Source organism: Chelonoidis abingdonii, chromosome 2 (assembly GCF_003597395.2).
Source record: "Chelonoidis abingdonii isolate Lonesome George chromosome 2, CheloAbing_2.0, whole genome shotgun sequence".
NCBI lineage: Eukaryota > Metazoa > Chordata > Testudines > Testudinidae > Chelonoidis > Chelonoidis abingdonii.
In genome coordinates, this window is record NC_133770.1 from 184225754 (window position 1) to 184243980 (window position 18227).

At 39.9% G+C, this 18227-nt stretch overlaps 1 protein-coding gene across 11 annotated transcripts in view; it reads left to right on the forward strand.

The window, feature by feature from the left end:
- The window catches only part of PHACTR1 (phosphatase and actin regulator 1), a 479385-nt gene that overhangs the window by 355237 nt on the left and 105921 nt on the right, over window positions 1–18227 (forward strand). For 9 of the 11 annotated variants that reach the window (XR_004375470.2, XR_004375469.2, XM_032793286.2 and 6 more), the window contains 2 exons: window positions 12550–12714; window positions 15095–15301. Coding sequence is in view for 9 of the 11 variants with exons in the window: in XM_032793286.2 (XP_032649177.1) it covers window positions 12550–12714; window positions 15095–15301 (372 nt within the window). In the remaining 2 variants the exon portion in view is untranslated. The remainder of the gene's footprint in view (window positions 1–12549; window positions 12715–15094; window positions 15302–18227) is intronic. The other 2 variants (XM_032793292.2, XM_032793291.2) reach the window with 1 other exon arrangement.

The window sequence follows — 18227 nt, forward strand, 5'->3', positions numbered from 1 at the left end:
CTAAGAGATTTCTTCTCTCACCATCGTACAGAGCTGTAATTAAGATAAGCAGAAGCACTGGAGCTGGAATCCGATTGAATTAGGACCCCTCTGCATCAGAACTTACTCCCCACCCTGCTCCAGGATAGGCTGAATCTGATGACCTTTAAAACATGTTGCAGAGCTCATCTTTTTTTCCCCTGAACGTTTGAAATGGGCAGGGGAGACTGGTGAGGTTGATTTACTGTTGAAGAGGAAAGGTAGTATCAATTGTTAATTTGCCCGGTTTGCTAGTTGGGGATGGTTATAAGAGCTAGAAATACTGCAGTCTAGTTATAATGGAGTGCATTTTTATTTGTATTTTAAGTTATCTCAAGGGGTCTGTCAAGGCTGATTCCCGACTCTGGCACTTCGAGTGCGGAAGGTGGGGCCCGCAAGGACTCTAAAAATTAATACTGGCCACTCCAGGCTGATATTAAACTCCCAAGATTACAGCTTCTCTCTGACCTTGAATGGATCGCTACTGCCACCACCCAAGTGTAAAAACCCCCTTGGACCTAGGAAGGCACACTTGGGAATTCCTCCCTGTAGGGTATCCTCAAGCCCTTTTAACTCCCCCCCCCCCCCCCGGGAAGAGCTGACAAAGGAAATCAGCTGTTGCCACCAGCTAATTAAACAACATATGCACAAACCTCTTAGGACACAAAACCCCCAATCCAGTTCTTAAAAAAAGGTAAATTTTATTAAAAAAACAAAAAAAGACAGAAAATTCGTCTGGAACTTAGGCTATTGCTAGATTTAAAAAGAGAAAATACACTAATTAAGCATCAAGAATGGTTTTCTTGAGGTCCAGCTTAAAGATTACAAGCAAAACAAACGCCCCTGGGGTTAGCACAGAGGAGTCCACAAGCCTTAAAGAAATAAAAGAGATAAACCTAATCGTGTCTTCCTAGACATTCCCTGATCTACTTACATATCTGGGTTTCAGATAAGTAGTTTCAAGGTATGATTTGATGTTTTTTCATATCTGGTTTAAAGCTTCTTACAGCATCGCTGCTCTTTCTCTCCTCTCTCTGGAGAACAACAGCAGACAGACAAAGGGAAAGCTTTTTCCCAATTTTAAAAAGTTCTAGCCTTTCCATTGGCTCTTTTAATCAGGTGCCCACTCCCTTCCTTTTACCTATTGGCTTTTTTTTTAACCCTTTACAGGTAAAGAAAGTAGAAAACAGCTGCTAACAAGGATTTTGTAGCTAACTGGCTGACTGTCCATAAAAGGGAGTCCCCCATCCCCCTCACTTCATTTATCACAGGGTCTTAGAGCAGATGGATGGTGGGTGCTCTTTTTATAGGCCTTGATTCAGGAAAACACTTGAGCATATGCTTAAATCCATCCCTGTATAGTACAGCATTTCAGCTTATGCTCAGTGCTGTCCTGAATAGGTATGCTTTCCTAAATTGGGACCATAGTGCATGTATCTAAATAAACAAACAAACATGTAGGTATATAGAGCCACTAGAAAGGGCTCTCTCTCTACACTGATAGCAAGAAAATCGAAGTGCAGAAGGAAAATCCCCTTCCACACATACTTATGTGACACTGTCTTCTGTAATGAAATACTGTATCATCGAACACTATAACTATCATTAGGAACTGCATCCCACCACCTCTGAAAATCAGACTACTTTTATATGTCCCCAAATATGGATTCAGGTGCCAAAGTCTGACAATATGTGCAGTTGTGAGGAAAAAGAAATAATACGTGGTATTAAAGTAATGACATATTGCACTTTGAAATACAGAATTATGAAAAACTCTTGAGTGTGTGACCGAGAGAGCGCGCATGTGTTTACTGTACATGGTGGTGTGTGGTGGTAAACAGTTTTATTGGCATGAGTTTGCAATACCTACTCACTATCCTGTATTGTACTACTACCAGAGGCTTGTAAAAGGGGAATTCAGGACAAAGAGGATTACATGAAATCCAGGGGCTACTGGAATAATTTATCTGTTCATAAGGTAACTAACTAGTTGTTTGAATATATTGTTTATCCTGGCAGAAGCCACAAGTGAGTCACAAACCTGTCCAATAAAACCATTTAACACAAAACAACATTTTTCATTTCCCCACATGCACATTTTAAAGAAAAAGAAAAAGATATTGGATAGTCATATAAAGCTGTACAATATTTCCTGGTTGCAATTTTTTTTTTTTGCATCCCTCTGCCTCTGCAGTAAGATTACTTTAGTTACCATGGACAGATTTCACAGTGGCTGAAATATTTGAATAAGGTTCCGTTTCTGCAAACATTTACATACATGCTTGGCTTTATGTACGTGAACAGTCCCAGTGACTCTCGCTTCTGTCATTTGACATCAGTGGAACTATTCACCTGCATAAAGATAAGCATTTCTCTGTGGGCTTGGAGGCTTAATTTTTCAAAGTCCAAAAACTCTACAATACCTTTCCTATTTATCAAGATATCATGTGACCTGCCAGGGACAGGTAAAAATATGAGCCCCAGACCTGCAAGCTTTCTAGGGGAAGATTTCCCATTGACTTTAATGGAAATCCAAGACAGGAAACAATTTCAGAATTTAATCACTAGAATGTCATTGGAAAGCCAAGATTCCTTTAAATTAATTATATATCTTTTAAATTCACTTTTCCAAGACTAAATATACTTTGTTACCATGACATTAGAATGTTTAAATATGTCCAAATAACATTTGTGAGGAAATATGGCTTTCAGTATTAATATATATAGTTTTTGCTTTGTGCTTTGTAATTTGGTGTGAGTAGAAAATGCAGAATCCCTGTAATCCCATTACCCATTTCAACCCTTGCTCCAGCCAATTTTCTGATCTTCACATCAGATTTTCTGTGCCAGTCGTCAACCTGAAGAGAATTTTTACAGTCTGGAAATCAAAATTCCTATCTGTGCAAACAGCATCACTGCTGCATCTCTGTATCTTCATACATTTTGCTTTAGTCATCTACAGTTTGTTATAGCGTTAGAATGATTTAATATAAAACATTGTATAACAGATTTTAAAACTGCAAAAATAAGCCATGATAAATACATTCTACATCTGTAGAGAAGATTTAAAAAGAGAGCCAACATTTTAAGTTTATATATATATATATATATATACACACACACACGCACAGAAAGAGAGAGAGAAATTGTGTATGTGTAGCCTGATCCAGCTCCCATTGAAATCAATGAGAAGACTCTTACTGGCTTCAGTTGGAGCTGGACCACAGTCACTTTTATTAAAGTAACCTGATTTTCAGAGGTGTTAAACACCCACAATTCCTAGTGAAGCCTAGATTTTGTCTGGAAAGAGGAGTGCATTGTGGGGAAAGGGAAGAACAGTAACAATCAAACTCGTGCATTTTGCTGCTATAAAATGCAGTGGTTAATAAGACTCAGCTCTCATAGAAAGTATGGGTAGTTGCCTGTACCAGTGTGCTGGTAGAGAAATATTTGTAAACTCTGCATTGAAGAGGAAGCCTTTTACATGGGAGAATTTTACAGTGGATATTTTTAGCTATAAGTTACTGACAATGAAAATGTTTAGTGCCAACACTGCTATTAGGAAATTGATGAAAACTTCCAACTCTGGTCTCTGCAATTAATTTATCGATAATAAAGGAACAGGAATCAAAATGAACCCATGTTCCTCATTGCAGTTTAACAAAACTGATATTTAGCCAAATGAAATGACTTAGGAAAAGGTCCCTGAGATATGACTGAAAACAAGTTAGGACGTTGCCTAAAAGATTTGTGCAGTTTTTTAGGCTGATCAGCTGAAACTCTGCTGTCAATTTTCTTGCACAATAAAGGCAAGAAACAAAAGCAACAATCTGACTCTGACTGTGGAAAATTAACCTGTGCTTGCAAGCTGATGTGTCGAAATAGGCACCCGGGTCAGGGCTTAAATATTAGGTCTCCTGGAATTTTGGTAACACCAAGGCAGAAAACAAAAAGCTGTAGTAGTTAAGCCTCACAAGGCATCAAGATAGAAGCTGGTGTACAATGCTGAATAATGGCCTCCATCATGAGATAATGTTCTAGCTCGTAACAGGATAGTGACCTTCAAGAAGCAGATGAAAAGTTGTCCAGAGTTCCTCATTTGAAAACAAGCTGTGGAAATTCTGTTCTTCCTCTGTATTTATTTTTAGCTTTTCATGTCAAGAACGGCTGAGGCAGCATATAAAAAACTTGGTTGTATATCTCTCTTCTCCCACCCTACAAAACAGACATTGACCTTTGGTGTTATATGATTCTGCCTATCAGGAGGCAAGGATGCAAAAAAGTGAGTCTTCCCCTATGCAAGTTTCAGTTTCCCCACCACCTCCATCTCCTTCTGGTTAAGAAGACAAGAGTATGAGAATTGGCACCAGTCATTGAAAGGAAAAAGGGGCGGTTGTAAGATGAGAGAACATGAAATGACAACAAATGGAATTACTAATGAGTAATTTTCTGTTGTATGTTCCTTTTCTCCAATCCTGTGGAACAGTCAGAAGGAATTGGTGGTGGACCTGGCAAACAGTACTCATAAAGGAGGACCTTATTGTCCTAATTGCAGTGCTGCCTTCCCAAAGGAAGCATCTTGTGCAGACAGTAGGTCCCTGCCTCCCTCTTTCATAGGATGAGAGCAGAGCAGACAGCTACAAGTAGAATCAACAAGTGAATGAGTATTTTTCCCTTTTATATTAATTAAAAAGACTCATACTTAGCAAAGTAAACATAATATGGATAAACTGAACTGAGTACCTAAAATGCTGGATCCCAGCATGCTTTAGCTTCTGCCTTAATATTATCCTGGATGAAGAAAAAGCAGGATTACAGAGCTGGCTTCTTGCGTTTGTCTCACAGCCCTTTCAAGATGTCTCACTCCTCTTGTCCCATTGAGTGCTTGGTGACTTTTTCGATGATGTAGTGTCATCTGGCAGGTGAAATCTAACAAGACACAGTACATCACAGTGCGACATTCCAGATGCAACATTCATGAAACAAGAAAGGTGTTCATCACAACACTGGCCCCGAATCTTAAATCATTAAAGGTGAAATCACTCGAGAATACACTGCATGGAAGAACCAGGCATTGGCAAGGAGTTGACTAAACAGCTTAATAGGTTTTGGTCATCTTCAGTTTCTAGGGTTCTGTGACTGAATCTATGAAAGTACAAGCCAGGGTTTGCAAGTACTGTATATTTAAAAAAAAAAAACACACAACTACTATGTTTGATTAGGTTCCTACTGTTCTAAATGGTCTGTGGCAGTGCTGTGAGTTTTAAAGTATAGCCTTTATCCGCAATGCAGCATTTAAAATAACTCATTTTTTTCCTAAACCAATCATTACACATCTTAAAATGATTATCTGATGTCTTCAACTACACACAGATACACACTCATCTCAGACCTGATTCCCACTGCCTTGCAACTTGCGTAGTGAATTTAAAACATTATCAAATAGAATTCCCCCATGATACAATTTTATACCCACTTTTCACTCACCCTGTGCAGTATAAATTGCTTCACAAGGCAGTAAAAATCAGTACCTAAGAGTCCAAGGGCCAGATTGTCTTACAAAGATTTGGTTGCACTGGCTATGGAGTAATTGTGGTCATGGCAACACATTCCCTCAACAGCCATCAGCGAGTCTCCTGTGTAGAGTTTAGTTTAAATTAAAGCTGCTATCTTGAGCAGCAACACTTGCCATCCCTTGGGTGACTTGGCCTGAGGGCACAATGGGCCAGATTGTGCAGAGAAAAGAAATTTTTGCACCCATTTATGTCAACACATGTGAATCTGACCAGTTGATTTTATTGACAGGCACATTTCAAACATTTCTGATGTTTGCTTCTGGTCAGATAGCATCCAAAATGTAAGAACTTATCTTTTAAAATGTCCATTGTTCCATGGTTTCAGCCCCAAGAGTAACCTTTCTCATAGTATTTTTATACCTTTTTTGTCTTCACCACCAACATTAAAGTGCTGCCATAGCAGCGCTTTAACATGGCTGTGTGGTCGCAGCACCAGCCTTGGGAGAGAGCTCTCCCAGCGCTGTTTAAAAAAAAAAAGAAAAACAAAAAAGCCAAAAAAACCCACCCCCATGAGGTTGCTCCCAGCCAGCGCGGTGGCACTGTCTACACTGCCACTTTACAGCTCTGAAACTTGCAGCACTCGGGGGAGTGTTTTTTCACACCCTTGAACAAGAAAGTTTCAGCACTGTGAAGTGGCAGTGCAGACAAGGTTAACCTAGTTGAGATTGTTAGTGACAGGGAATGTATTGAACTTGAGGCTAACAATTGTGGTTACAATGGCTTCATCAGAGAAGTGGTGGCTATCTCCACCTTCTATAGACTCAGTGTCTTCCTGCTGGTTTTAACAATATGAGGGACATTGATCCAAATTTCTGTTTGTAGCCCAAAGTGTCTTGAAGATTTACAGACCTTGTGTGTGTGAACCTGCTGAAACTTGTGGAGAGAAGGTGCTGTGTCTCCTCCTACTAGGACAAGCGGTTGTGCTTTGTGTCTGTATGTGGTGGAAGGGGGAGCCTCAGTACTGCAGCAAGGAGGAGGGAATGTGATCAGCTGGACAGCTTGGTCACCTGCAATCGACCACTGTCATCTAGAGTGTTGAGCTCAGAATACATTTCAGAACCCAAGGAAGTATTCAAAGTTTAAAAAAAAACAAAAACAGGAGAAAAGGATGAAATTGAGTGTATACGCTGGAGATGGTGTGTCCCAATTATTAAATATAAATATTTGTAGGATAATAGTTCTAAGTCTACAACAGAAAACGGTTTATTCAAATGAAAAGTTTTATTTGGGATGTATTGTTTTCTTAAACTCAGAGGTGGCATTGTGTTTTGAGTTCTGTTTTAGTTCTTCAGCAAACCACATTGATGAACAGAATTCAAAGCATTAATCTACTGAATACTTTTATCCACTGTCTTTCCACCAAAATAGACCCTGACATTTACCGAGAAAAATTAGTAGTAGTTTTTTTGCACTGATTTTCACCTATTTTTGTTTTTGTGGTAATAAATACTGATAAATTCCGGGGGAAAATTAAATAAAATTAAAACTAAAAATGAAGGCCCCTATTCATCCCTAATAAATATGAATAGACAAAGCAATCATGGGCCGGAGAGCAATCTCAGACAATTAAGATATTTCTTGCTCTCCAAAGTATAGTATAGTACATGATATTTCAACAGACATGACAGATTGCACTTTTCTGTCTGAGAAAAGGATTGAGCTCTGACCTTAGAAATTCCATTAATTACTCATTTGTAATCAGTAGCCAAGATTTATTTATAATAGATTTTGCTGTCTGCCCAAATAGTAATAAGAGTGATTCCCTGGGAAGTAATGAAAGAAATTAAAGTTTCCTTTTGTTTTTAATGTGACATGGAAATCTTTAGAGCACATCGCTGAAAAAATAAGTCTGGCTGCTTCCTAAACAGTATTGCACCCCTCAGAACCAGCCACACCCCAGTGAGTGTCCTTGTCTGGACACAGATTACCTGCGAGGATGAAAATTTTCAAGGAGAGAACTGATATAGATCTAAATAATCCAGTATGCAGAATTATTACTTTTATTATTTCATTATTTGTTAGTAGTAGCACTCAAACATAGAAGGTCCCTGCCCTGCAGCATTCAGAATCTAAAGAAAGACAGGTAGTCAGAGTTTCAGGAGGGCAAACAACAACAAGAGTTTTCTATAAAGATCAACAAGATTTTGCTAGAGGTATCTCAGTAGAAGTATGTTTTCAAAAGTTACATAAAAGTGGAGATGGTAGGGGCAGTGTGGAGGAGTTCAGAAGGATTAAACCATGCTTAAGAGGCCATGTCTTCTCAATATCTGTTCTACATACTTCAATTTTCAGCTGCATGGTGTTACTTTTACAGGCTATGATGAATCAGAGTGTCAGTGTATCATCTTCCGTGTTATATAGTTCCCTCTATGGCCGTAGCTATTTTTTTTTTAAATTACTAGTAGGTGTGCTATACCTCCTAATTAGCAGAGAACAGTAGCCCTCATGTGCTCCTGTTGTAGAATAAATGTAAGTTATTCTGTTCATTCCCATTTAGCTAGAGTTCATTTATATTCAATGTGCATTTCCAAAAGCTCATGTGACGTTGGGGAAAGTAATTCTGCAGTATGTAACAACGTGCTCCATTCAAATACTGCAAAGGATTTTGCAAATGCACGGAGAAACGAGTATGTGTATTATCTTTATGCCAAAATTAAATCTAGACTCATACTTCTTCAGGACTAAATCATTTTATACTTTATAATTGGATTACTAGATTCTAACTATGCTGAAGTTAGATTCTTTTCATTTGTATTTCATTTATCCAGAGCAGCTTTCAATACACTTTAAAAAAAATAATTTGACTTTTATATCTGGTTGTCAAGCATGCCTGTGAGCCAGGATTAATTCATGCTGGGATATTCTTGACTCTACAAATGACCATTGTATCCAAACCTTTGATCTCTCTCTGTGCTGTTAACTAGCAGCCTTTTATGTTACTCTGCTTTAAACAAGATCAAATTTTGGGCATACTGTTCCACAGTAGTCCCTAAATGTCAAAAGACTGCAGCACAATGCAAGCACCAAAGGGCTATTATTGGGTTTTAGAATTTAAATGAAGATGAGTTCAAAATAAATAAATCTTACCACCAGCAAAAAGACATTAAAATAAAAAGGAAAAGTATTGGTGTTGTCATCTTGATATTTTTTCAAACATGCTTCAAATGATAAATTTTAATATTGCCTCTTAGTAGGCATTGAACACCTACAGAGACATGCTAAAAGCATGAAGTCAGTAGGACCTGAGGGTGCTTAGCTCTAGTAGAGCTGGTTGGGAATTATCCAATGAAACATTTTTTTCCTGTGGAAAATGCCAATTAGAAAGGGTCAGTTTTGACAGTCTCCCAATTGAACAAAATGTTGAAAATGACTTTGTTTCAAAATTTCAGCTTATTTGTACTAAAAATAAGGTTACAAATGGCAATCTAAATGAGAAATTTTGACTGACCCAATTCAAATATTTTTCAGATTCTCAGTCTGGAAAAAAATTAGAGATTTTGATTTTTCATCCCAATTTGGGACAAGAAAAAATATCAAAAGCTCAGAAACTGTCCCAGGATGGGAAAACATTTACTATCCAACTCTTCTCAGCACTTCAGGATTAGAGCCCAGATTTATCATTTTTCCTCAAACAAGCAAGTTTTGCTGTTTTCATAGTACAAACTTTGTTACCAGATATGGTCAAATTTAGCTCTAGAATAGATTAAATGAATGAATATACACCTCCACCCCGACATAACGCCACCCAATATAACACGAATTCAGATATAACACGGTAAAGCAGTGCTCCGGGAGTGGGGGCAGGGCTGCGCGCCTCCGGTGGATCAAATCAAGTTCAATATAACGTGGTTTCACCTATAACGTGGTAAGATTTTTTGGATCCCGAGAAGAGCGTTATATTGAGGTGTATATTGAAATACTGTGTTTCAAATTGGAAATAGTTGCGTGGAAGAGCTGAGAACCCTGACTCTGTTTTCAGATCAACAGAAGTAACTGTGCTGCCATCAACAGAATTACAGCAGTGTAAAATCAGGGCAAGTGAGATCAAAATCACACCACCGAGTTACCAACTGACTAAAACCTACAAGTTTCATTAATATTCTCTCCCCTTTCCAACTCAGCTAAATGCTGAGAAAACTACTATTCAGGTTTCATCTTATTGTGATGTCGCTGTCCCATGCCCCTTCTCATGCTACGTCATGCTAGTCCTCCAAAAATCCTGCACCAAAAACAAGGAAGTCAAAACCCTGATATTCTTAATAATTCCAAGGTTAAAAATAAGCAGAAGGTCATCTTCATATTTCATAAAGGAGTCTTAAAGGTCACAAACATGATTTTGAATTCTTTGCTGCTAATCTACCTTCAGACATATTAATTGCCATTGTCCTGAGGCTGAATTAATGAATTTATGCTTTTCATCTCTTTCCAAACTGATATGCACATCTTAGCCTTCTGAGCTCGAAATGTACTTGTACCATCACCAAAGTGAGAGGAATCATCTGACATCTCTGTTTGGGGAATTGGAATGTAACAGTGCCAACCCGAAATGTTCAAAAATCATAAGTCATAAATAATATTTGGGTTCTTTCTATTTGCCTTCTGGCTTCTGAACCATTAGGGTGCACTGAGGTCATGTGTGAGACTACACCCCATATGCATCATGGGGGTACAGTTATGATATGATTCTGAAATAATTAAGATGCAATTTGCACAAGATGAGTCATGTAAGATGTCATTGGAAAAGTTATGACTTGCTGAATATGATTATCCTATTTGTATGCATGTATCCTTTTTGGACCTGAAGTTATGAATTTTGAGTAGGTATCTGTATTTCAAATGTGGTTACACCTAGGTAACACCCACTAGGCAAAATGCTTCCAGCCTAGACAGCTGGTTGTGAAGGGTCTATTCAGAGTAATAGGCCATTAGGAAAAACAATAGGCCTTAGGATAAGTTTATCTCCTGCCTAGTTAACCTTCCGGAGAATGCTGCAGACAGCCTGTAAGTAATGGCTTCTGTAACTCTGCAAGGGCATGTGACCAGACCACATGACTCTGGACTCCATTTTGAGTACCTGTATTTTTCAACAAACTGGTCTGGGAACAAATTTTTTTTAAAGGATTCCTACAGTATGGAAAAGCTGTATAAGGAGGGAGAGACATCATCCGTGTTTCCTCACCTCCCCACTACTCAACACCCGAGAGAAGCTCTGGGAAAAAAAAAAAAAAGTACTTGAATGGGAGTGGGGAGCCCAAGCTGCAAAGCAAGTGCAGCTTTTGCCTTGAGAATCTCCAAGCCTGCTTGTGTGTGTCAGGGCGAGAAATTGCTAATTCATATCACATCTTTCTAGTATTTTAGGCTTAGTTTGCGGTTTTGTTTAATTACAAGGTAATCTGCTTTGATCTGTTTGTTATCACTTATAATCACTTAAAATCTATCTTTTTGTACTTAATAAACTTGTTTTATATTCCAGTCTAAACTAGTGTGCCTTTCGGTCAAGTGTCTGGGGAAAAATCTTACCTTGGTTGACACAAGTTTGTTGCATATTCCTCTCCACATTGAGGGAGAGGCAGACTGGGTAATGAATTCATGCTGGTCGGGGTTTCAATCAGGGCCGCTCTGGGGTCTTAGGCTGAGGAGCTGGGGGGTTACCTTGGCTGGTTGGTTTGTGCAGTGCCTAGTTGGTGCCTGCATGTAACTGCAGCTGGGTGTGTCCCTGCCTGTGTACATTGGTCTACAGCTTGTCCTAGCAGCACAGTGTGAGAGCGAGCCCAGGCAGGTGGGTCAGAGGGCTCAGTAGAACCCCAGTTCCAGCTGGCACCCGGGGGGAACCCATGACATCAGGTTTTCAGACTTTCATTTTTCCACAACCACCAGGGGTAGAACCTTACTGTTTTTATTTGTTTTAATAAAAGCTGAGATGCTCATGCCTCCAATAGCTGAGATATTAGGAAAAATGCCAATCAAATCACAAGAGTTGACATCATTGAGAATAATAGTAACTCTCTCTCCTGTCCTGATGTTTTTAGTCCTGGCTACTGTTTGATGGGAAAAAGAAATCTGTTGCTGCTACAGAAATTGGTGTAGATAAAGGAGAGAATTTTAAGGATTTTATAGGTTTTCCAGCTAGAATTTGCTACATGCCAATATTAAGGGCTTATACCAACTGGCCATAAAAGTTAGTCATCACTTTACTTAAACGCTTGGTCATGCTGGGAGCTTTAATGGTTTTAGTGGTGTGTGAAATAGGGATATATGTCTGTGATGTTATTTATATGTCTCCTATGTCATAAAAACAAGTGGAGGGGAAACAAAATTAATACAAAAGCTTCATAGCATCAGTTCAAGCACATTCTCCTCCCCCACTTCGCAGGTTTGGCAGAGGGGCAATACAAATAGGTTTTTGGACCATATAAAGGTAGAGGAGGAATGGGGATCATTCACATTTGACCTCATTTCCGATTATCATAATTATTTTCTTTCCATAATCCCATGTCCAACAAGAACATTTTTCAGGATGTTCCCAAATCTTGAAACCACTTTTGAAGTGAGTGAAATGCCATTAGGTTGCAGAATTGCATGTTATTATGTTGCAACAAGACATCTCAACCTGACATTGCAGAAAATTGTCATTGCAATATACCCAGCTTGTAACACTATGACACTGTGAAGGGGGAGTTTATTCTGCTGGAGGAACTAAGAAAGATTTCTGGGGAATGTAAATAAGGCTTCTGTAAACACAGGGCATGCCTAAATAAGTGTTACATAAACTGTTGGATTGTATGCTGTGTCTGTTGGATGTGTAGTCACCATTTAGGTACTTGAGCCATGAATAACCCACAGGAAACCACAGCTTTAGGGCAGTCTCTTTCCAGACACTGTTTTATTTAAATTCTTGTAATATCGTACTTATTCTTGATCTATTATCATTGTGCTTTCTTCCAAATGCTATCAGATGGGGAGCTTTCCGTACCAAATGAAGGATCATTGGAGAATGGGCAAGCTCTGAGCTCCAGCCAGATTTCATTACCAGGCCTAGCAGAACTGGAATCGGGTTCCGTGTCTGGGGAACCCTGTTCGTATGAGGTGCTCCCAACCACAGATATCATGGATGGGACAGGTAACATTTCTATTTTCATTCTAAGATACAAAATATAGAATTTTTTCAACATTATGCTCTTTAAAGCTTTTTAAAATTGGCTTCTGGTGGTTTTTGGTCTTGGATACTTAATGTTTAACGCACAGGAGCGCTCTTGACATACAGGAGTAGATATAAGCCAGAACCAGAACCTCAGACCCAAACACTTCAGAACTTGGGGAAAGTTTGGATTCAGGTCCAACTTTGTAACTCGGTCCCAGCTGTATGCAGGACTACAGACTGTGTTTAGCGTCTTTCTGTAAATATACTACTAGTGAGTAACACACACAAATCAGAATGCAAAGTAAAATCTTTGTACGTTTCAAGTCTGGAAACTGTAGAGATTTAATTTCATATTTTCATTGATATTCTGTGTTCTTTGCTATTTGGAAAGAAGATTTTGTAATGCAAGCAGAAACCTAGCAAGTCTTGCATACTTCCAGATTTAGAGAGAAGTGTTTTATGTTTCACTGTTGTAACAAATCAAATAGCTTGGTAGGTAATGTCGAGGCCCTAACATGCAGGGGGACTGTGATATGGAGTGCTGAGGGATTCTCACATCTAGAGCAGGATGAGAACATAGTTAAGATAAAAGAAAAGGCAGACCATTTATCATATGGACACGGTTTAGACATTGTATAGCTCAGAAGTAACCTTCTGCTTTCCAGTTCACAAGGTTAGTGCCTCAGGAGCACCTGCTCAATAAGGAAAGTTCAGCACAGGAGCTGTGATTTCAGATCTTAGCGTAAATTGATAGGTCAGAAAAGTCTACTCAGATCCATTGGGTCACTGAGTGACAAAAGAGCTATCTTCACATAAGGAGTGCGAGACCTAGTTGTGGATGAGGGAGTGACAATGTTCAAATTAGCTTTGGGCATCTCTTAAAAGATTTGGCGTTTCTGTTTAGATGAGGAATAACCTCCAAAAATCAAGGTACTTAAGCAAACTGAACTTTTATCTCATGATATTTCAGCACACTTGCTGCTGGCCCTGGAGAGGCACAGGCATGAAAATATGGGGGGCTTGGAGGGAAGCAACCATGTTATTATTTGTATTAACATCAGAAAGGTTCGGTTTAAGTCTTGGAGCACAGTTAATTTAACTTCTTATTTTATCTGACTAATACACCTGTCCCTGGTGCAGATGCCTAGACCCATCCATTCACCAGCTCAAATAGAGAACCTTTTGTAAAGAAGTTCTGACTTTGGGAATCTAAAACCTGATCATTCTAAAGAGGCCACTGGTAGCGATCCCTTTCACAGCTTCAGGATGGCCGGCCAGAACCTCCTGTTGAAGAGCACCTGCTGTAGTGTTCAATTTCTGCTTTTGTTGTCCTTGAGAAAGTTAAATGGGGTGTCTCTGGTGAGAAACAACAGTCCACTTGAGCTGCATCTGATTGAATCAGAAGTAACACCTTTGGTTTCAGTAGAATGCCTCTCAAATCACAGTTTGACAAGAAAGGGGTCACAGTCTTCATACCTGGGCTGCCGAGATGTGGATCAATTAGGCCTTGCACCTTTTGAAGAAAAAGAAGGTCAATTATACTGTGCAACAGCAACAACATAACAATTTCCATGTCTGTTATTTTGAGAGAGGGGGGGAATTGGATGGAAAGCAAAATACCATTCAAATAGTAATGGGAAAAATTCAGCCCCGCTGTAAAGGGCATAGCTTCAGAGAAGAAACTGCTACATAAGAAAATAACATTCTTAAGAACCAAGATGATTGACTCTGGTGTTGCTTTTCAGCTGTACCACTCAGTTCTACAGCAGACTTCAGAAAGCATTTTTGAGGCACATGGAACAAAATGTGCCTTTCACCAGCTGTGTGGCAACTATTGCACATTGCTCCAAAGAGGAAGAATGAAAAGGAATGTGTAATTGGTGTAACTGCATATCTGTGATCCTGCACAACTGTGTGGTCTTTTGAAAATATAATGGACCCTGCCAGAGAGATGGGCAGGATGCCATTGTGTGGACACGTAAACCTGTCGACTAGCTTCTTGTTTATTGGTTGTGTATTGTTACCCATCTGGAGGGTCTGGGGTTTGACATTTCAAGGCTCATGATTGTGTTAAAGGTGTGTGGGACTAAATTCAACTCTGGTGTCAGTGAGAGATACTCCATTGGTTTTAATGGAGAATGACCCAGTGCTGAAATGGCCTGTGTTGTGGCGGTGTGTGTGTATGTATGTCTCTTTCTTTCTCTCTCTCTCTCTTTGTGTTTTATGATATTTGAGCGAAATCTATTAGTCATGTTTTTAATCTGCATCTCTGTGCTGCTTTTCTTCTCTTACTATTACTGTACCTGCTGCCACGCTGCTTGTAACGGTGTTGCGTCTATAATGTGGTTGTGTCCTCCAGTGTCTGAAGAGAGCCCCAGATCCAGTGAGTCTGGAGTCCTCCTGTCCCAAGATCCTTCAGCTAAACCAGTCCTGCTACTTCCCCCCAAAAAATCTGCTGCTTTCCCTGGAGACCATGAGGACACCCCAGTGAAACAGCTGTCCCTCCTCAAACAGCCCCCTGCCCTGCCTCCTAAACCCATTGCCAGGATTGCCAACCACTTAACTGGTAAGTAGGTGTTCCTGAATGCTCTGCACCACTACTTCCCTTAAAGGAACAGTCCACTCCTGTACTGAGAGTCTCAATGTCTTTCTTTGGTAAAGCTGCTGTGTAGATGTTTGCATGTGTATCGATATTGCTTGTATGTGTGTTATGGCTGTACTGATACAGCAGGGCAGGGGCTTTCTAACTATTTCATAGTGTAGATGACATCTTGATAGAGATGGATACCTCCATCTCATCCACAGTCACATAGATTGCTACTCCTCCTAGCCTCCTAATCATGACCTTGATCACCAACATGCAACCTCACCTTAGCAAATACAGCAGTGACTTGGATGGAAAAATAATTATAGGAAAGTACTTTCGTATCTTGAATCATGTTTCATAAGATAAGCCCTTTGTCCTTTTTTGGGGGGGAAATTAATCAGATTCTCTCCCTTTGCTCTTTGTTACATCTCCTCCAGCTTCCATGAGTGCTGTTCTCCCCACTTTTTCCCTCCATTTCTCTGCACATGCTTCTCTTAGACTCATACAGATGCCCCTCGGGTTATGTAAACCCGACTTACGCAAATCATCACTTACGGAAAAAGTTCCATAAGCTAGAAATAGTTTTTTTGTTTGTTTGTTTTTTTGCGTAATGGTCAGGTATACGTTTCAACTTACGCAAAATTTGAGTTATTTAAGGCATTCCGGAGTGGAATGCTTGCATAAGTCGGGGAGCATCTGTAGACTCTGAGGCCAGAAGGGACTGTCATGATCATTTAATCTGACCTTCTGCACATTGCAGGCCGCAGAACCTCACCCACCCACTCCTGTAATAGACCCATAGCCTTTGGCTGAATTACTGACGTCCTCAAATCATAATTAAAGACTTCATGTTACAGAGAAGCCACCGTCTACACTAGTTTAAACCTGCAAGTGACCCATGCCCCATGCTTCAGAGAAAGGCGAAAAACCTCCAGGGTCTCTGCCAATCTGACCCGACTCCAAATATAACATTCAGTTAGACCCTGAGAATGTGGGCAAGATCCACCAGCCAAACACCTGGGAAAGAATTCTCTGTAGTAACTCAGAGCCCTCCACATCCACTGTCCTGTCACCAGCCATTGGAGATATTTGCTGCAGGCAGTCGCAACTCAGCCTTAGAGGCAGTCTCATCATACCACCCCGTCCATAAACTTATCAAGCTCAGTCCCCTTCTTTCCCAATTATTCTCCCCTCTGGTTTCTTGCTCGTGATCACTGGCTACCCAGTCCCCTTCTCCATGGCTTCCCACTGGTGGATGCTAGTGGTGACTGACAACTCCAATTCCTCAGTTGCTCTGTTCCTGCTCCAGTCCCAGAAGGATGCTCTGGTTTCCCTTCCTGCTGTGTTAGAGACTGCAATGGAGGCAAGTTATGCAGTCTTTCCTGCCTGGTTTCCAGCTGCTTCTACATTTATCAAGGCTCTTCTTTGCAATTAAGAGCCCATTATCTGTAAAAGCTATTAGAAGCAAGGAGGAACAGTCAGCCGTATGTGACCAGTCAACCCTCCCTAGACTACCATCAGACCACTTCTGTAGAGAAATATTACAGACGCACACACAAGGACCATGAAATGTTTAAATCTTCCTAAAATACATGTCTGTACCTTTTGAGATGTGTGTGTGCACAATTCCCATTGCTTTCAGAGAGAGCAGCACAGGTTAGGAGGCTATGAACTCTTGGGTTTTAAACCAGTTCTGATAGTAACTCCCTAGGTAACTTGGGCAGGTCGCAGTCTTTTCCCCTCAGTTACCCCTCTGATATTAGTACTTCCCTGCCTCAGAGTGGTGTGGTGAGGATGATCATTTCCTGTTTATACAATGCTACTTGTTACTATTTTTTGCCAGCTCATTTTCTTTTATTTTGACTATTATGAAATAAAAGAATCTTTATGAAAGAGCATATATTGCTTTTCTCACCTGTTTCTACATAGCATTCTATCTAGAGGGCCAACTGATTTGTGCTTTATTTACTTTTGTTCACTTTTATTTGACATTTATATGGGATTTCTCCACTTTTGCTGGCTGCCACAATCAACTCTAAATTGATTTATTTTTTGCCTAAAACTGTAAACCAAAGGGCAAAAGCAGGCACCATTCTTATTTACTTCATTTGGGGTTACTTCATTTGGAGCTACTTGCACCAGCTCAGAATTTGTTTCCCGTCCATTCTTGTAATTCAGTTTACCTCATGAGTTATTGCTCACAAATGAAGACACAATGAAGAAACTAACATAAAGGAAAACATCTTCTGCAAACTGTGCATTGTACAGAAACATGAGGGGGAAGAGAGAGACTACTCTGCTCTTTGTTAGATGAAAAAACAAACAATGGATGGAGATTGGTGTCTGCTTCTATGCATTTTGTAAATCAATTTTTTATATAGAGTGAAATCTGTCTTAAGTAACCACTCATGGGATCAACATGTGTCTGTTGTTTAACAGAGATGACCTTCCAATAAAGGTGATGCAGAATTGTACTCTGTTCTTCTGGGGCTACTTTGGAATGGTCTTTAAAGACAGATGGTTGCCTAATTAGGGTGATTGCTCAGCTCACTCTCTCCCACTCGGACACACACTCACTTGCATGTAGACATGATGACGTACACTCTCACACATAGACAAGATTCACACACATGCACGTCTCTGTGGGAGAGGGGGTACAATTTCAGAATTAGTCACAAGGCCCTAGTTTAACTGGTAGTTGCCTCTTGGTAGAGCTGACAGTTTCATCCAGATATACCCTTATAAACATTAACATCTCAGACCAATAGGTTTGATTTTTTCTTACTGGCAGGGACTAGGGACATACAGAAATATATGCCTTATGCTACCCTTTTAGATTATAGTAGACTTGCATAATCCCTGAAAATGAGCAGTGTGTCTTAATGAATCACCCTCACCATGAGAA